Raw genomic sequence first — 21,087 nt, 5'->3', positions numbered from 1 at the left:
ATCCTGACGAGGTAATCAGACATTAACGTTGGACATCTACTAACTAGAAACGTTCAATAATCCGGCGCTGTCCTGCGGTCTGCGGTGAGAATAATCAGCCTAGTGTGTGGCTGGTGAAATTGTAATTTATGATTTAGCGATCGTATTTTCTCAGAGGACCAGATTGGTTTCAAAGGCCTTTCAATTCAATTCAATTAAATTTTATTTATATAGCGCCAATTCATGAAACATGTCATCTCGAGGCACTTTACAAAGTCAAAATCAATCATATTATACAGATTGGTCAAATATTTTCTATATAAGGGAACCAGTTGATTGCTTCTAAGTCCCGACAAGCAGCATTCACTTCTTTATCCTTTAAATCCTATCAAATGAAAACTGCTTCTTATAATTACTTAGGTTATCATTGCCTGATTGCCTGATATTAATGCATGTTTGATCATTTAAAACGTTTAGTGTGAGTAAAAAAAACAAAAAGGAGGTGTAACGGTTGGGGAGATGTTCCTACGGCACGCTTTGGGTCTCTTAGGCCCAATTTCGACAACGAAGCGAACACAGAGGAAACGTGAAAGGAGGCCAAAGCGTCCCGACTCCGTTGGATCTCCGGATACGGCGGTGAGAGGTCTTGTGTAAAAACTGTTGCGGTACAACCGGGCTGGAGGAGAGACAGCACAGACCAGGGAAGCTACAGCGACTTCTCCGAGTCCCCCTGCTGCTCTGGCATCAAGCGGCGCCGCTCATCTCCAACATGCTGTCTGATCTCCTGCATCTGAAGGAGCGCTCCATCTCACTGGCGTCCCACAGACACGCGAAACGCACTTTCTCCTGTGCCGTGCGTTTTCTGATGTGCGGCAGACGACAAAGTGCTCTGTTGTTCGGGACGCGGGTTTTCTTGAAAGCGTGACCCACTTCGTCGAGAAACGTGTCAGCCGTCGCCGCTCGGCTCTCAGAAATAAGGGTAAAAAGTAATTAAGGTGAAACTTAAAAGTGGGAGAGAAAAAAAAGTGCCTTCTGTTTAAGTAAAAAAGAAGAAGTCTCCCTCTTCTTCCCTCGCCTCATTATTCTTTCTGCTCGATTACATAACAGCCTGAAAGAGCCAAGAAGAGGGAGGGAGAGAGGAGGAGGGCAGGGAAGGAGGTGGGAGCTCCTCTGACCTCCCAACAGAAGGGGGAGACACAGTGATGGAGGAGCCATCAGCTTCATACCTGCTGCTGTGTCTCTTTGTTCTTTTCCTCTCCATCTTTCTCACCTTAATTTTTTGTTTTACTTTCCTCTCTCTTCCCCTGCCAACCCGTCTGGTCTCGCTGGCTTGCTTTCCTCCAGCCGTTCTTTCTTTCTTTCTTCCCTTCTCTCTGATCCTCTTGCTCTTTTGTTTCCTTCCCCGTCTCACTTTGTGCTTTAACGCGGCGCCACTTCCAGCTTTGTGACAACTATCACCTAGTTAGGGAAGCCCCCGGGGGGGATCTTCCTGGGAAAAAAAAAAAGAATGAAAAAAGCGCTACAACTAAAGCAGCGCTGCACTAAACCAGCTCCCATCGCCTTTTTTGTTCCAACGGTTCCCCTCAGGGCTTCTGCTCCTTTCTTTTTTTCTTCCTCCTCACCTACTGGCTCGCTTTGGTCCAGATAACTGAGAGGTTGGGACTGCGACGGTAAAACTGTGTTTTGGAGAAAAGCGGACAAGAAGGCGGCGTCAGTCCACTTTGAACAGGTTTTTTGTTCATTTGGGAGCCTTCAAGTTTGATTTTCTATCCATAATATCCATAATTAGCTGAAAGAAGAAAAGTTTCTCTTGATGAACTTTTGTGCTCTAAAGTAATTACCAAACCCTAAACTTCAGGAACTTAAATGTATAATTATGCCACCAGATGGGCAGCTGCACAAAATTCAAATAAGCTTAACTTCAGCTCCTGCAAAAGCAATATGGGGCATTATGTTTTCTTTTAAATAGCCGACCTTACTTTTAATGTTTTAAAGTGGCTTTCTGGGGGTTATCTCGAGGTCTTTCAGGGTTTTCCTTTGGATTTTGGTAGCTTTTTTAAAAATTATTTTTAGTCCATTCCCTGTAGCTGTTGTGTAAAACAGGCTTTTTTCTTAAAGAGGTGGATGTGTGAGAGAAAACGAAGACGTGTGCAACCTGAAAAGCATCAACAGGCGATGGGTTGCATCTGTTAGTCGTATCTAGAGGATGACTAACAGGATCTGATGGATAAATGATCTCACAGTTAATCAACTGTAGACATGGCAATCTCTAGCCCAGTTAAATCGGATGTGTGAGAGCCTTTCATGTCTTTCATATGTCTCATATATCTAATTGGCCACTAGGTCATTATATAAGCTGCGTGATAATCACACTGCATGTCCCATAATGCACCCCGACAACTACTCCCTCCTCAAGACATGGGTGCCAGGTAACTTGAATAGTCTCGGGACTTGGTAGCTCCCGACCAATGCAGGTTCAAGAAGTCTGCATCTTGCCAATCATACGGTAGAGATTTATTACCAAAAAATCTTCCTGGGTCGTCGTTTTCTTTCGACTGACCCTCACAGGGGGCGCCAAAGTGCCTCCCGCACCTCCATCCCACCCTATCCTTTGCCCATGCAATTGTTACACCAACCATCTCTGTGTCCTCCTTCAGTATGTCCATGGATCTTCTCTGGGGTCTTCCTCTTTTCCTCCTGCCTGCGAGCTCCACCGCCAATATCCTCTTTCCCAAAGGCTTTCTTGAATCATGCTAGCTAAACTACGCAAGAAAGTAAAAGTGACATCCTTCACATGTCATATCTTATGCGACATTAAATAAACCGAATTCCTCAATCCGCTCTGCACCTGTGGATTTCAAAGTACACTTTTAAAGTCGCACACCCGGTTGGACCCTCCTAGGCTTCAGGACTGCCAGAACTCTTTGAGAGGCGGATTTAACGAGGCGTTGGAAACATTCCTCAGAGATCTTTGGGCATTATTTTCAAAGATGCGTCGCTAGATTCAGATGTGGTGATTGTGGAGGCAGCTGGAATGCTGTGAAGCCATTGTTGTGTTCATTAAACCCGTTTGAGATGATTTGAGCTGTGAGATATGGCACATTATCCTGACCTTCAGAAGGTGGGTACATTGATGATAGTAAAACGATGGACCAGTGTTCACCTAATATGAAGCGACTCAAAATGTGCTCTAAAATTGAAACAGGGTAGGACGGATCCATGCGTTCATGTTGTTTACAGCAAATTCCAGTCCAGGCCATGTTTTCCCAATCATTTCCTGTTGAATGTTGGCGAGTCTGTGTGAAATGTTTGCCTGTCCTTAGTTGACAAAATGAACTTCCTGATTCACCGGCCAAACATATTTTTTACCGGCCAAGGTAAATCTGACTGACTCCTGCTACATATCTCCACATAATCCCGCTACGTAATTAGCCTGAGCTAAAAGCTAGTTGTTAGCAAACGGACATGACGTAGCTGCTGTCGTTCTCGCGTCACGTGTGCGAGTCTTTGCGTACGTGCACCTTTGCCGTCATAAGAGCTGACAGCAGAGGAACATAAAGAAGCATCCACCCAAATGATGATGCATCATTTACTCGCCATGTGGCAGCTAGCCCTCGCCAAGCAGGAAAATCTACTCGCATTTGGCGTCTGACGAGCGTTAATTTCGGACCGTGGTCGCCGATTTACTTCAAGGCTCAACGTCCGGTCTCTTCAGAGAGGTAGCTCCGCGTATGCTGGCTGTAACGAGTGGTTATTTCCTCTGAAAGCAGTCTGCCGATTGTCCTCTGACATCAACAGGGCATTGTCTCTCTTACCATGCTTCGGAACAAGTCTACTCTGTTCGTTTTTTTAGTCTATCTGCTGGGATACCTCCATATTGCTCTTAATCAGAGGCGAGAAAGGGAAGCTGCTAAAAGCAAGTAATAGAAATTCCTCTGTCAGCAACCAACAGACCTCCAGAGGGGGTGAAAAAAGCATAAAGCTATGGCATATGAAGGAGAGGAAGAAAGAGAACAATCACAATATCAAGTGAGGATACCAGTCAAATACAAGGAAATTTTTTACAAAGAGATAGGCAGGAGAGGCTGCAGGGCAAACGCGGAACAACGATTAATGGATGGGAATAAAAAGTACCGGTTTCACAAGGCGGAGGGAATGAAAAGGCGACGAAAAAGGGAATGGCGTACCCTACATGAAAAATACAACGTAGTGAGTTAGGAAATATGCTGTTGATTTATGAGACAGAAGACTGAAGAGAAAGATGGAAATGACAGGCAGACAGATTGAGACTCAGAATGATCAGTTCTGAGGAAGAAAGCCTGAGGGGCACGTTGAAGGTAAATACCAGGAAAGTGAAGGCTGTCGTCTTCAGAGCCACAGAGCAGGCATGAAGCTCAGCCTCAAGTCAAAATGTAAAACTCAGCTGTTTTAGACAGAAATTAGCAAACAGAGCCGTTTTCAACCCAGACCCGCCTTTATTTCTCCTTCCTTATTTGTTCCGGCCTCATTCTAATAACCCCAGCGCTCTCTCCTGGAGACTCAACTTCAGTTTGTTATACAGTGAGAATCAGGAAGTAAATAAAATATCATGAATTTTAATTATAGGGGGGAAAACATGGACGTATACTGGTAGGATAAAATTCTCAGGTAAGGATTTTAATGGGCCTTTATTTATTGGTTTATGTCCGCATTTATAATCACATAAACACATTGTGCAAAAGCAGATAGAGTGCTCAATTAAGGTCAGTAATTACGCTTTTGGCCTTTCTGGCCACTATTGGACTTACCAATTAGCGGAGTTTTCCTGTTTGAGATCTTTTTATTTGTTCTGACGGAGATGGCGTCCACTTCAGGTAAGACCTGGACCTGGGTCTGGAAAAGTCACAAATTTCATTTGAGTATTTTCAAGGTCTGGATGAGGATGAAACATGAAAGTGGTGAAAACACGGAGCGTGGTTCTCGCCGTTGTGCTGCTGCTTCCGTATTCAAACACAAAACTGAGTTTCCTTGTGAAGATGACAGTAAACGCCCGCCGTCTAAAGGTTGTACCCATCCGTCTGTTCGTCCATCATCCATCTATCTGTCCATCCATCTGTTTTTCCTTTCATCTGTCTCTCCTTGGCTCTTAAAATAAAAAAAGGTGTAGCAATCATGCTACAGAGACTGACTACTTGAGCTCCACAGAGTCCCGTTGCTTTAAGATAACGTCTTAAAGGTTATTTTTCCTGATGTGCTGACTCACCAGTGGCCTGGCCACTTTTAAACTCGACCATGCATCCCAATGAGCCCAATCAATGTGTTTTCAGCTCATTCTGGAAAAAGTGCTGGAAAAATTGTGTCCAGATAAAAAAATAAAAAAAATGGAGCGAGTCCATTTAGATGTTTTTTCTCCTGCCTTTTTTTTAATCACAATCCTCTTATCTGCTCAGTTTCACACAAGAAGCAACATAGTGAGCTGAGGTTTTCACACGTGACAATGATCTTGCTTCACCTTAGAACAACTGTGCCGAGCGTTAAATTCTCTTTAGAGCTGCAGCTCAGCATGCAGGCCCACAAACGTCCTCTGGAAGGCCGAACCGCCCCGCTGTACAGCCTTCCCCTTGTGCGCTGCCTTCTCTCATCCAATTTCTCCTTGTTTATTTATTATACAGGTGATCTCAGGCTCCAAATTGACTCGGGGGATTGTTTTGGCAACTCCCTCTCCTTCATTTCACTGCCCCGCTCCTCCCTTTCCCCTCCCTCCGAAGACTTTTGATTAAACCCGGAGTCGCCTTTTCGCTCTTAAGGAAAGCAGATAATTCAAACATAAGGACAGACGGCGATGGGAGAATTAATGCTTTTATAATTTAGACGGTTATGTGAGCCATGCGTTAAGTACGCGTCCTTTTGTTGGGTGTGAAAAAAATCTCTTGTGATATGTAATACCTTAATATCTGCAATATTTATTACGTAGGTGCTTAAATTTCAATTAAGCAGAAGGTAAGCAGGGATTTTTTTTGCAAAATTAAAGACGCAGTATTGAGTGGATGACTAGTATAAAAATGCTTATTCAATTATTCTACATTAATACAGTTAAAACAAAAGAAAATACATCTATTGAATGAAAGATTGTGGCGAGCTGCCCTCTTTGTTTCTGCAGATGGTTTAATTACTACTTTTTATGTGTGTGAAGCCCCAGTTTCACACACAGCTGCTCAGAGACCATCTGAGCTGAAAACACATCTAAAGTGTCCCTAAAAGTCTGGTTTAAAGTTAAGATAGAGCTGCAATCTTGTCAAAGTTTATACCCTAATCACAAATTTGACAATACATTTTTATTCACAGATGAAACTACAGTGAAAATCAGATGTTTTACAGTCATATAAAATCACACATTGCCTTTTTTTCTTTACTTTCTGAGTTGAAATCAAGTTAAGTTTAGTCAAGTTTTTGGCTGGTTATGATTACTAAAATTATTTGTAGGTGTCAAAATCCAGAATAATGAGGGTTGACATTATTCAAAGTTGGAATATTAAAGATCTTAAGATTACTGTGTAGTAATTTGTGAATGGCCAAATGATGATGTTGTGTAAGATGTAGTCAACAATAACAATGGGAATAATATTCACTCCTGCATTTGCACTCTGCTCATTGCAACATTGCTCTATTGTCTCAATCTATCCTCTCATCTATAGCCTGTTCACATGTTTTCCATAGGCTGCTGCAGACTGTTTGACTTTTATTTCTGTATTATTGTGTTATTGTATTATTGTATAAGTACATCATGAGCATTGTACAACCCAGAGTCAGATCCCTTGTATGTGTACACAGCCCTGGCAAATAAAGCAGATTCTGATGAGATAGTTTGCAGCCTGTTTTGGGGAAGGACACATTTCTCCTTTTTTTACACACCTGAATATTAATTTTGTTAGAAAGATTTACAATATGCAACCATTTTTCTGCTTAAGTGAGGCATATAGTCCTTGCTAAGTTATGCTTTTGTTATCTAACATAGGGTGACCAGACGTCCCCGTTTTCCGGGGACTGTCCCCGTTTTGGACCACCTGTCCCCGGCTAAAGCTGTCCCCGGAAATGTCCCCGATTTTACCGAGGGGGAAAATGTGTTGCGGTAGCTGGTTGCGCTGCTGATAATATAAAGACGAGGAACAGAGCGCACCACTAGATGGCGGTAATGATCCTTTTGGATGTCAGATGCCATTAAAACACGAAGAGGAAGAAGAAGAAGACGAGCGCACCACTTTTAAAACAGAAGAAGAAGAAGTGAAAAGTCGTCAACTGGTGGCAACTGATGGGGAGCTGCTGTGTTATGGTAAGTGTGTTAATCGATTCATTTTATTTGGATCAAGCTGATCCTGTGAGAAATGTTTTTTTTTTCCAGGTTAAAAAATAATCAATAAAAAGTAAGACAAGACCACGAGTTGCTGCTCACATGAGTAAAAGACTCTCAGATAAAATGTAACAGAATGATTGAAAACTCTTTGTAAGGCGCTAATCTGGTTCGCTGGTTCTCCAGGGATCAACAAGGGTTCTTCTAAAGATGTTTTAGAACTGATTGGTGACCTTTACTTTATATTTCAGATAGTTAGTTATTAGTAGAGTTATTATTACAAGTTGTTTTGCTGATTTATGGTTGTGATTTATGAGCATAGACTTCCAGGCTTAGGTTTAGCTTTTCTACTGCTCAGTTTGAATTTATGAAAGTTCCTCATGAAAAAATAGGAGTCAGTAACAGGAAAACTGAATGAGAAAATATTTACATGATCTGAGAACGATGGAGGAAGAGATAACCACCTGTTTAATGTCCATTTAATATGTTGTTTTTGCTTGTATCTCCTAGTTATGTGGTAATTAGCATTTTTTATATTTAATCAGAGGAAATAATAATAATAATAATAATAATAATAATAATAATTGGACATTTTCATGTTGTACAATCTAATGTTTTTGGAAGTGATTTTAAATATATAATGTCTCTGTTTTAGAATAATGTAAGATTGATACAAGAGGTGAAAGGAAGAGAATAGGAAGACAGTAAGGAGATTAAATGAGAGTGGAGGTAAATAGGAATATTGATGTAAAGAATGATTGACGAGAAGGGAGAAATATTTACTTAGAGTATTAATAAAGTTCAAGTGATAAAGCTCTGACATGATATACTCAGGTTTGAGCTGAGAAGCCCAATTGTCTGAGGATATAACCTCTTTCTGAGTCTGCACTGAACATGAGTTTCACTGCACTTCCCTAGCTGTGGCACAATAAAGAGGCAGTTTAGTTGTTGTTTTTTTCTTGTGTTTTAAAAATTTCAGTTCTGCACATACTATATCCTCTTCTCCTCTTATTTTATCCAGACCTTTGGATACCGTGGCTGATGCTCTTCAGACACAGAACGCGTTGAAGAAACCAGAGATGATCTCATGTTAGCTGACTCACTGACCGGAGTTAACTCACCTTATAGGAGCAAACAATATACTGGCACATCAACTACTACCATACACATAATGTAGTTATACACACTTTATGTAAGTTTATACATGCTCATGCTGCACTACACACAAAATCACTTGCATTCATGTCAAGGGGTTTTCCAAGTCTGTGCCTTTGTTTTACCTCACATCACCACAATCCATTGGACAATGTCTTGTCCCAAACAGGTTCTAACCACTATGTGCTCTATGTGCTTATAGCTCATTAGTGGGAGAAATTAATCTGCTTTGTGATGCACAGAACCCTTATGTGGTCAGTTGACAGTAAGAAACATATATCATCCTTTACCAGCGGGCTTGACTGCTACTTTTTGATGTTGACGCAGAAAAACCTATTTCTCATTGGTATGTAGACGTGAACAGAATGAGTATTTGTTGTAGTTTTTTTAAATTTGGGGGACTCTGTCTCCACAGACAGCCACAGGCTAAATGTTTGTATTTGCTGGTTTTTCTTTTCCTCATGTCACTTTCCCCTTAGGGGGTGGCAGAGCTCTTTGAGCCCCACAAAATTGGAAAACCCTGCTAACCACTCTGGACCCCTCCACTCCCACTCCCACCACTTTGCCCCAACCCAGAGACACAGTTCTAGTTTCTATTAATAACACTATTTATTGATTTTATTAATCTTAGGATGCACTAAAGGTCTGGAGAGGCACATTCCTGTCTTTTACACTTGATTTTTATTGTTTAAATATTAATAAACATGTAAAAATAAACAAAACCATTACCTACCCCGTTTCCTAATTTCATCTTGATTAGATGTATTGATTTTTATCCACGAGCAAGAAATGTCCCCAGATTTGATTTTAGAAATCTGGTCACCTTAATCTAACAGTTTTGTTAGCTTTGTTAGCTAGTTAGCTGAAAACAGCAGCAGTCATCCAAAGACAGTTTCTATTCTTTACTTATTTGATTATGTTGCTTGTTAGTTTGTAAATAATTACAAAATCCAAGAATACAATTAGCTTAGGGGGAGCAGCTCTTGACATCTGTTGCTTTCTTTGGGTTTTGCATTAAAAAAAGAAGCTAGTTAGCTTCAGCTACCAATGACAAAACCTATTTTAAAGAGTTTTCCCCTTTCTTTGCAAATACGTCACATAACTTCAGTTTTGTCTGATCTGTTTAAGTAAGATACATAATGATTGCTTTCTCACTATTTTATTTTATAAGAGTGAGCTGCTTAGCTCCAGATTCTGTTTAAAGACACTTTCCTCCTTTCTTTAAAAGGTCTGATCATGCAGCTCTTTAATTTGCAAAGAGTTCCAAAAGCCAACAGGCATGAATAAGGAACGTTTCATGTTATTAAGTTGCTTTATAAATGCTGTCATCTTCATTTTATCACTGACACTGTACGCTTGTTAGGCTAATTGGTAGCCTGTGTTAGAGCTGCTTTGTTTCATTCTTCCTTTGTAACGTATTTCTTTAGTTTGTTGAAGAATTTCATGTCTGAATCCAATTTGGTAAGAAGTATGGCCACGCTCAGTGGTTCTCTATTCATTTTTTTATTTCCTAAAAGAAGAAGGCACAGCAGTGCCTTGCAAGATGGGGGATTTTTATGTGTTTGTGCACTTTGTGAGTTTACTGAGTGGGAAGACGAAGAGGGAGAAAAGACTGGACCGAGGAAAGAGACTTTGTTTGTTTGTGTATGTATGTGTGTGTGTGAGAGAGAAAGAGAGTGAGAGTTTCTGATCTATTTGTCATCCCGGCTGCACTCTTTGGTGACACCTTGTTCATTTGCGAAACCCGCTGTTTGAGATGCAGCGATCGATCGAGCAAATAGAAGAGCCGAGCCCTTGAGATAAAGAGAAGAAAGGTAGAGAAAGCAAAGGTGCAGGTTTGAGATTTATGTGCAGGTTTTATTACCAATATTTCAACCTTGAAAGTAGGCACACATCACTATACAGACTGACAAAACAGTCGATTGCAGAAAAAACGTCACCAACCTCCCTGCAAAGATGCAGTGATTTTCCAACTTTACCACTAAAATAGACCTGGGAGTGTTTGTTTATGACATAGCTTTGGTGATAAGCCCATTTTCATACAGTTTAAAAGGAAAACTTTTATTTGTAAAGGCAGACCTGGCAACGTTTCGGCAGACTCATAACTCAACATTAATCTGTAACGTTTCCAGAAGTTTGAATTTTCAATTGATGAGGTTTTAACAACTGCGCCTAGATTTCGTTTACAGATGGATATTACAGATGCTTCCATTAGAGAGTAACTAAACTAATCGATAAAGTGCTTTCTGTTGATTAAGACTATAAAACGTGGAAGAGAGCTCCAGAGGAATTAGACTTTTAAATTTCCCTTGAGAGTTATTTTAAAGATCGTAACTGTTACATAGATAAGTAACCTCTTTCATTTACGTTTGGTTTTCTTTCCGTAGAGGTAAGTAAGAAAAAAAGATTAATACGCTGCTGTTGAACCCCAAAATAAAGCCACGGCAAGGTTGTTTTCATTTATTCAGGTTTTAAATTATGTTCCATATGCTTTGAAGGGTTTGAACTGGATAAATCCCCAAGTTGGATTTTATCTACATGTCAGTTATAATTCGGAAAACAAAGGATTTTCCTCTCTGAACAGACATTATGTTGTTCAGTGTTAGGGTTTATAGAGATTTTTAGTGGGGTTTTTTTTCACATTTTTACAATGTTTCATTCTTGTTTTTATGTAACTTCAGAACAACATAAAAATAGCTTTATTTAATTTTTTTAACGTGTCCTGAATGGGCAGTATGTTGTCTTAATGCCAAGACAGAGCCCAACAGATTTTACTTTCACAAGTGGAGCATTACTGCTTTTGCCAAAGTGCTCCGCTTCAGTTATATGTGCAAAAAGGTTCTTTAGATTTTATTCTGGGACTAATTCATGTTCAGTGGACACAGAAACAGGAAAGTAGAAGGTAAAAAAGAAGAGTAAAAGATGAGACAACAGACTAAGAGGGAGAAAAGTGACTAAAACAGAGGAGATCAAGAGTAGAGAACAACGTAACATCTGTCTGCTTATACACCTGCAAAATGAGAAATAAAAAGCACAGCACAACAAACCAATTACAGGTACAAACAACCAACGCCTTGATAACATCACTGAAAAATACACAATATTATTTAATACGAGACGTATAAAGTGACAGCTAAAGCTAATGAGAGGGTTTTTTGTATAGAAGTACCTGGATCCAAGCAACTGTGTTAGCGATAGTGCAATTGTGTATTTAAGGTTTATCCTAATAAAAATGCTTAATAGCAGTTGTGAGGAGCCAAAGACCGGAGGTAGAAGTTTTTCTGTAACTGCAGAACAACATAAAATAGCTTTTAATAATCAAGCGGATGCTGATTCTTTTTATCCTTCAGAGCCAACACGGGAGACTTTTTTTGTGTGCATTCATACACTTTTCTGAGCAGCATAAAAAAATCTCAGGTTTCCAAATATTTAAGGGTGTGTTCATCGGGTGTCTATGTGAAAGTTCTAAACAATCTAGACCAAGTTTGTGTTTCACGTAAATCTTCTTACGTGTTGTTTTGAACATAACACACCATAATTGGTTCCTTCTCTGAGCGCGCTTGCACTCAGAGAAGGATGCAAATACCCGGTTCGATTCCCAGCGCCTGCACTCTGGGTCCCTGAGCAAGACCTTTAACCCCAGATTGCTCCCCAGGTGTCGCACATGGCAGCCCACTGCTCCCAAAGGGTGATGGGTTAAAAGCAGAGAACAAGTTTCGTTGTAATGTATATTTCAATGTATGTTTCAATGACAATAAAAGATTATATTATTATTATCATTATTATTATTATTATAACATTTCTTCTTCCACTCGTTGGCTCTGTTCCAGGAATGAGGGGGAACATAGCCATACAACAGAACCAAATAACCACCTTAGAGCCTAAAGAACAGATTTTTATCAATTTGGTAAATTTGATCAACTGACATTAAGACTGCAGTCGCACTGTTTACTGTATTCTCACTGACATAAAACACAATTTACATGAGTCTGATTGCGAAGAAATTATGTAAACAGTTTATGAGCACTCCAAGAGGTTAAATAAGTTATTTGCTGGATTAAAAAGGAAGTAGATTGGGTCTCCTGCCGTTGGAGCTATTTCAACTTGGCATGCCAAGATGAGTGAATCTTCATTAGCGCAGACTGAGTACATGCATAGCGTAGCATGGGATTTATTTATGTTATTTTAAGGTCATTGATACTTTTGAGTAGGAATTTGAAAATGTGTAAATATAGTATCTTGAAGTTAAAACGTCACAGAATACGTCCAACATATTGATTCTAATTGTGCTGGAGATGAAATTTGTCTTTCCCAATGTGTCACATGCAGAATAAGTCTATGCAGCAGTTTGTTTTACCTAAAAAAAAGTACATCCTTGTACATGATTGAGTCACACCACATATACAGTAGTGTGACAGGGGCACTAATACTTAAGATTTTAAGTACAACTTCTCGCTCATTTTAAGAGCTAAACTATGGATAAAAGGGCACACATACCTGATTAAAGTTAGTTTATTGAGCTAAATCAAAAGTTTAAAAATAAAACTGAGCAGCAGTCCAATAGCAGTTGACATTTACAGACAATCTTCATTTTTAAACAAAATTCAAATCTAAGGTAATAATAAGGTACTAGAGGAGGGTTTAGATTGTTATGGGCAGGAAGACTGACTCAGCTTGATCTGTGCCTCCATATCCAGGCTGGGCTCTTATAATGTACTGCACTAATGCCGTGCAATGGCAGGTTCTGAATCATCTTTTTAAAAGGCACTTAACAAAGGAATGACAATAATGATGATATAAAATTAAGTATAAAATCATTACCAGTTTCAATGACCAGCTTGAATAGTTTTCTGCCTTAATCATCTTTACCTTTCTGGCCAAAATCGAACAAGGGGATTATCATTTAGAGAATTTTTTGGTTATTTATGTGGATTATAGCTATAAAACTTTTGCCAGGACTGGATAAATATGACCCCTCTCTTTGCAGATAAAGAAAAAAAAAATCTTTATCGACCCAAAGTTGCATTTTAAAAGAGCTGCGTCCTTATCCAAAATAAAATTTCTGCCCATCGTGACAAATCTGCAAGAACAAGTGGAGCAGCACACTCTCAAACTTTTATTTATCTAATTATTATAGTGGTGTGTTTGATGCACTAGTTTTGATGTGCTTCATGACATTGTGACACAGCAGCTGGATGCCAGAGGCTGTAAATGTCAGGATCACTCAGTTCACCGCGTCATACCCTGTTAGACACTCTTTTAGATGACTTACACTCAACAGATATGAAAATAGCAATGATCTCCAACCACAGAGCTGTCATGAGATGGTGTAGCATGAAGGAGCAAACTATGAACAGAAAACTGATAGATACAGACAGTGTCTCTTCTTTATGGGGGAACAGAAACAAAACTTTGAAACCCCAAATCCAAAAGGACAATTCAATTCAAGCAAAGACAATTAAAGTCAAGTACAATAATAGAGACTGAATGCATAAGGTTAGATTAAAACTATGTTCCATTGTTTGTTCTGTCCTTTTCTATTAGTTACTCTTCTTCTCTATGCTATTTTATTATGTCCTGTTCTGTTCTAGTTTGTTGACTTTTATCTTGTTTTGTTGTGTTCTGTTTTATTTTATTCTGCTTTGTTAGAGTTTTCACTGTTCTCTTTTATTCTATATGGTTCCAACCTGTTTAAATCAGTTTTTTACCCCCAGATGTGATCTGTTTGTTTCTCTGTTCTGTTGTATCGTGTTTTGTTTTATTGTAGTTTTTTTTGTTTTTACATTTGATTCTCCTCCATTTCTTTCGACTCTATTCAGTTCTCTTCTATTCTGTTTTTTTATTGTTTTGGGTTCTAATCTGTTTGGTTTTGTTTTATTGTCTTCTATCTTTTTTATTCATTTTCTTCTCTACTGGATTCTATTTCATTATACTTAAACCTTATTTTCTATATATGTTATTTTATGTTTTGCTGTTAAGTTCTTTTGTTTTGGTTCTATTCTATAAGCTTGTGGGGATACCGATAATTTCCTGTGGGCATTTTCCTCAGCTCTGATTGCTTTTTGGGTTTATCTGTAGAGCTATAAGAACCCAAGGTTCCTGAAGAGGGGATCCAGTAAACTGCATCATAGAGTGAGTTTAACTGTGTCAGTAAAGATAAAATCAATTTTCAGCAGGCTCACAAGATGTCACTTTGTAATTTATTGAGTTTGCGAAGCTCCCGGCTGAAGCATCTCTCTCTCTCTGCAGCCGCCGTGTTCTCCGTGATGCCACGTCCAAGCTTGAATAGTCCGTCAGCACCAACAGTGCCTTTCCGTCCTCCTTTCTAATCCCCACATTTCATATTATCGCTGTCTCATAGCTCTTGTCTCGTGTGGGTGAGCGTCTGAGTTGGAAACATGGAAGTGGAGGGATCATTTCATGCCACATTAAAACACATGGGGAGAAGGCTTTTTTTTTTCTTTTTTGGTTTTTGTCCCTAACACCATCTGTTCGTCTTTGTGTCCTGCAGTGCAGTTCAACTTGATTCCTGTGGGACTCAGGATAGTGGCCATCCAGAGCACCAAGACGGGGCTCTACATCGCCATGAACAGCGAGGGCTACCTCTACACTTCGGTACGGTCAGCACATATTTTACTCTGAAGCCATGAGACTTTAAACCAGGGGTGTCAAACTCATTTTGGTTGAGGGGCCGCATTCAGCTTAATCTGATCTCAAGAGGGCCACACGAGTAAACTCATTGCAAGATTAAATAGAACTAATAAAAGTGGACTTGTTGTTGATTTTTATATTAAGGTAATTTCACTTTTACACAATATATTATGAATAACCTCAGCGTTTTTAAGAAAAATATGTGCAATTTCAACAATACTTTTACTCAGTTAAACATTTACTTGTGCATTATGCATATGAACTGATCACAGTGATTATACAATGTTGAAAAACATTTATTCACATTTTTTGGAACTTAAAAACACTGTCCTGCATGACAAAATACATCAAACAGATAAAAATTAAGAAATTATTTGAATTTTTTCCACATCTGAAGCTTAATCTGCTAATTAAAACACAACGCCCCTCGTGGACAATATAGGAACTGCAGATTTTCAATTAAACGTAGTACATGTTTTTTTCAACAATTGTTTTATCATTCTCTTCCTTTTATCTTGTCCACTTGTGAAAGTCAAATCTGATGAGCTCTTTGTGACATCTTATTGCCGCGTTGCCAGACAGGACACTGGAAAAAGAAAAAAATTTTTTTTTTTTTTATAATGATAATGCATTTAGCCACAGGGCCGGACTAAATTGTTCGGCGGGCCGTATGTTTGACACCCCTGCCTTAAAGACTCGATATGTGATTCCATTATACACGCTCCAGCTGGAGGAATGACCCCCCCCCCCTCCTTCGCTGCTGGTTTTACACCCACGGACTCAGATGAGCCCAGTGTCAGGAACCATGCTTTCCGACACATTGCACACCCCCTCCCCCTCGCAGCAGAAGTTATGTTCGCATATTTCACAGTTTCCCTGCGCTTATGAAAGCTTTCAGAGTCAGTCTGTGTGGCAAAATCACTCAGCTGAACACCAGGCCGAACACTGATAGCCTCATTCGACGCTATATCCACCTTCTACCAATACTTCATGCTGAAATCGGCTCAGATGTAATACCTGTAATAGCAGTCGTCGCAGCCACCTCTGCTACATCAGCAGCAAGCTGCAGTGCAACGTGTTTCTTTTTATTCAAGGGACCACCTGTCGATTCCCCTCATCATAAAGCTGTTCGGTTCATTTCAAAACATACATTATAATGTGAAACAGCTTTAGATTTGCTGCTGATACTAAAATGATGTAAAGCTGTATTCAGGTTGGGAAAAATTGACTTAATGTTTGTGCTGCATTGTTTTCAATACTTACGAACCAGCTCGTGTGCGTTTAAAGTCAAAGAACCGGCGGCAGAAGATTTGCTGCTTGAATTGCACTGCCAAGCAAAAAATAAAAAAATGTCTCTCTGCTCCTGTCTATATGAACAATTATTGCCGTCTAAAGTGAAACGGTGAACAGGTATTGTTGATGACTGGCGGGGCAAAAAAGCACCCGATTTTTAAAGAGCGGCGTTGTTTGTGACGAGCCGTTTAACTCGTCGTTTACCGTCTCCTGAAAGCTGGCGGTAGTCGCTTCAACGGGAAGAGAGCGGATCCGCAAATAGCATATTTCATGATCTCATCAAATGGTAAGACGTTGTTGCAAACTGTTTTCTCTAATCTACAACTATTGGCAGAACTGTTCAGGGAAATTTGGCCCTTATTGTATTTATTTTTATCAAAGCTTTATACAGGTATTCTTTTTTCAGGAGAGACCTGTTTGATAAAACAAAACAGCAAAAAAACACATTTTACAACACATTAACATTACAAGTTTTTAACATTTGACTCAATTTAATAATCTAATAAAATATTACTTAAATACAAGAGCAAGTTACTGAGGAAGATTTCTCTTTTTTGTCTTGAAATTAGTGCTGTCAGTTAAACGTGTTATTAACGGCGTTAACGTAAACCCATTTTAACGCCGACAATTTTTTTGTCACACACACGGTTCCCTAATGTTTTTTCCCCCGCCGCGCTCTCCGGACTGTGTTTCTTTTACCCTCGGCGCTTTCCGTAGTTTCAAGAGTGCTAATAAACTGCAGCAAAACAGACCCGCGCTGCGTGTGAGCGCAAAGTTTGTTTTACCTTCGGACAGATGCGACTTTGGGCTTCTTTTTTCTAAAAGCGCTTCTAAATTTCATGAGTCACGGGTTGCGGTTTTTTTGGGCAGGTTTCTGAAAGTGAAATCGCTTATTTGGGCTCTAAAATAAGTGACGAAACAGCGGTTATTATGAGACCTGCCTGCACACTTTGTATCCAGCTGAAATATCCCTCCGCCATAGGAGCCGACGGTAGTAAAGGCAGACAGAGCAACTCTGCCCGTATTTTCTGCAGTTTACGGTGCAATAACCGGTGATAACTGCTGAAAGTAGATTACATGGTGCAGAATACCATGTCTATCTTTGTTTAAGAGGCAAAAAATATATATCGGCATGAAAACAGGTATTTATTTACACATTTGTTTACACATTGTGTAAACATCAGGGCGTCATGATTAGTCATTTAGCCATTATAGTCCAGAGTTTAACATTTGGCACTAGGATGTTTTCATTCCAATTCTCGAAAGTGCTTGAAAATAACAAAATAAAAATATTTTTTGTACAAGCACGTATTTTATTAGTGTCATTTATTGCAAAATTGCATATTAAAATGCCCAAACAGGCTATTACACTTTCAGAAATAAAAGGATAAAATATGAGATTAATTTGCGATTAATCTCGAGTTAACTATCGACATTATGCGATTAATCGCGATTAAAATTTTTTATCGTTTGACAGCACCACTTGAAATATATGTAAATTGTCCCAGAGGATCAGTTGTCTTCCCTTAAGGTGTTCATGAACCTAAGTAAGATAGATTAAATATTATCCTAAAGTCTTTATGAAATAGTTGCTGTCAGGGTAAAGACTTATTCTGAGGCTTTCCACTGAGGAATTTACAGTACCACCTCTCTATTCCTCACAGAAACGAACTAACTTTTTATTTAAGTGAAACAATAGGTTGTAAAAACAATCATCATGTTTTGTTTTCATGATACAGATACAGCAAAGTAATCTACTCAGTTGAGGCTCGCTTGTCCGATTAAAAGTACCTTTAAAAAGTATTACGTGTATTAAGCATACTTTTCATTGAGCACACATTTCTTTATTAAAGGGGACCTATTTATGTATAAAGTGCAGTGTAAACGTGTAGCTGGGGGGCGTGGCCAGCTACAGCTCATTTGCATAAAAGTAACAAAACCCTAAAAGCAGCTCATTGTGAAAGGAGCTGAACATGCAGAGCTGTGGAGGTGAAATCTCTTCATCTAGGAATGATTTTGTGAAAGAAAAATGTAGTGAACATGATTTTTACAGCCCACAGACCTAGCCTAAATGTTTCAAAGGAAGCATAATACGATTATTCAATAATAACTCCAATTTATTGAGATGCAGGGTGGAGCAGTTGTTAGCCTGTTTGCCTTGCTGCTACATTTGAATCCCGTTTCTGTGTGATTGCTCTACCCGTGCATGTATTGCTTCTCTCCGGGTACTTCAGCTTCTTGTCATATTCCTAAAATATGAAGGTTGGGTTATTTGGCAACGCTGTAAATTGCCCTTGTGCATGGTTTGTTTGTATAGTGGATCTCTGTGCGGTCCTCTGGTTTAATTCCCCTCCTGCCTACTGACGGCAGGCTTCCTGTGATCCTGTAAGGATAAGTGGGTATAGAAAACTTGGCTTGAACACACGTTGCATTAATGCAGGTGGAAAACATGCTAAAACAACAGGTTTGTAGGCATAAATGTAACATGCATTGTTCTGAGCTGCGGGTTGCGGACTTTATGGCCTAAATATGCTCATGGAGGTGGTAATTTTTGGAACAAAAACGGATTAGTATTTCATCTGTGAGCAAGACGCTTCTCTATCCGAGTTTCATCTTCATGTCAAATTTCATTTAAGGATACCTTCTGTGATTGTTGCTTATCGGCACAGGCACCAAAAAGGGGGAGCCATCACACCGCGGCGGGAACTTCAGAGCCTTTGTTTTATGCCAGCAAACATTTGCGTATCAAACAGGCTCCTGCTCCGGCTCTCAGCAGCCCGCGTATGCCGCCGCCTCTGAAAGCGGCTCTCACAGAACCCCCTCAGGGTTGTTTTGGATTGATGCGAGGGGAGAAGCGTCAGAGCCGGGCCTCAGATTTAACAGGTGGATTGAAGCGCAGATCGTCAGCGCTCTCTAACGGGATCCAAATGAAAACACCCCCTCCCCTTGTGGCGCACAGGAACAGCGTGTGAGACCTTTTTTGAAGTGAAGCGTTCACTTCACAGTCCGTTCAGCTGTGCCGGCGTAGCGCGCCGCCTGAGCACAAGAGAGGAGCCTTCTGTCAAGTAGAACAACGCAAAAACAGGTCAGAAGGAAAGCGGAGATGAAAACCCCTGCTTATGCTGTCACAGATCCAGAACCAGAGCGCCGTTCAGCTGTCCAGGAAACGGCGCGGTGTTTCATGTTGACCCCTGGCTCCGCCTGCTTCTCGTTGTTGTGCAGCTTGTAGCTGAATTCACTCATTCAAACCAATCCTCATAGCTTGGTTCTGCAGGTAACCAGCCAGACTTTGCATCATTTCTAAGTTTTTGTCTCTGACCTTTGTCCAGCTTTGGCCGCATTTACTAGCTGCCCTGGGTTAACGTGTAAAAAGCCGTCAAACAGGCTCAAATTAGAGGCAACCAGACTTTCGCTCAGTTCTTTCTGAAAAATTTTCGACACCTATCCAGGAGTCGATGCTGGCGGCTCGCATTGAGCTGCCTGCGGTTGAAGCGCTGCTGTTTTTAAGGACATGGAGGCCCGTCTTCCCTGTCAGATACAAATCAATGACCTGCCGTCACTGTCCTGGGTCGTTAGAAGCTATTGCTTGGTGTGAATGGAGAACTCGGTCACCTGAATCATGAATCAGATGCTGATGTAATCTCTTAGGAACGTGTAGGAGGACCGAGCTGTAAACACTGGAGTACTGCAGACGTAATCCTCCCCTCTGTTTAGTGAGGGATTTTCTCTTTTCACCAAGATGGCTTCTCTGAACCCTCTTTCAACCAGTCGGTTCTTTCTGTCCAAAATCTGGTCATTGATTTGCATCTGGCTTGGAATGCACCTAGAAGAATTGGCCTCCATGTGTTTAAAAGCAGCAGTGCTCCAACTGCAGGTTGCTCAGACCTGAGGAAGACTCCTGCATAGGTGTTGAAACTTTTTCAGAAAGAACTTAACGAAAGTCCGGTTGCCTCCGATTTCAGGCGGTTTGCTGTTGCCACGACCCGGAGAACTGAGAATTTGCACAGGCATGTAAAATGCCTTTAAAGTCATTTCACCTTATATGGCCAGTGTCCTGTACCTTTTATGTGTCCCTTGTCCAACACACCTGAGTTAATTAATCAGGTCATTAGCAGGGCTGCAGACTAGGGAGGTCATTCAGCCGTTCGATTCAGGAACGACCTGCGCTTGTTTTAAACGAATTAATGTTTTAAACACCTCAGGTGTGAAAACACCCTCAGAGCAGCAACTCTCGCTGCCTTTCTTCCTTCCATCTGTTATGAGGTTGTCTTAAAATGGATTGAAGTCCAGTGTTTTACAGAGAAATAAGGATTATTCACAATTTGCTGGACTTTCCAGCAAATTTCACCCCAAGGTCAGACTGTACAATGCTCAGAGATATTCAGAAATATCCATCTTATACGCTGCATAACTCTGGATCAGTTTCCTTTGAGACTAAATGACAAATTTGTCAGCATGACACAGAGACTGAACAAACCCATCACTTCAGCACCAATACTTCACAGCAAATGTCAAGCACCAGGGTGGGGGGTGGGGGAGGCCGACGATGTGGAGTTGATTTGCAGCCATGGGTCAGCACAGAACCCGGTGATCAACACTGGCTCATCACCAGAACAATGATCCCAAATCTACAACCAGAATGAGTGAAAAAGAAAAGAGGCCTAGTCAAAGTTCAGACCACG

The 21,087-nt window shown here is 40.3% G+C and overlaps 1 protein-coding gene across 1 annotated transcript in view; it reads left to right on the top strand.

Moving 5' to 3' along the window:
- LOC118565947 (fibroblast growth factor 11-like) overlaps nucleotides 1–16,667 on the top strand; it is an 80,632-nt gene extending 63,965 nt beyond the window's left edge. The window contains exons 3-4 of the mRNA XM_036147053.1: nucleotides 14,973–15,076; nucleotides 16,623–16,667. Coding sequence (XP_036002946.1) covers nucleotides 14,973–15,076; nucleotides 16,623–16,667 — 149 coding nt within the window. The remainder of the gene's footprint in view (nucleotides 1–14,972; nucleotides 15,077–16,622) is intronic.
- Nucleotides 16,668–21,087: the final 4,420 nt, after the last annotated feature.

This window comes from Fundulus heteroclitus, chromosome 14, assembly GCF_011125445.2.
Source record: "Fundulus heteroclitus isolate FHET01 chromosome 14, MU-UCD_Fhet_4.1, whole genome shotgun sequence".
NCBI classification, from domain to species: domain Eukaryota; kingdom Metazoa; phylum Chordata; class Actinopteri; order Cyprinodontiformes; family Fundulidae; genus Fundulus; species Fundulus heteroclitus.
This window is presented reverse-complemented; position numbering and strand designations above follow the sequence as displayed.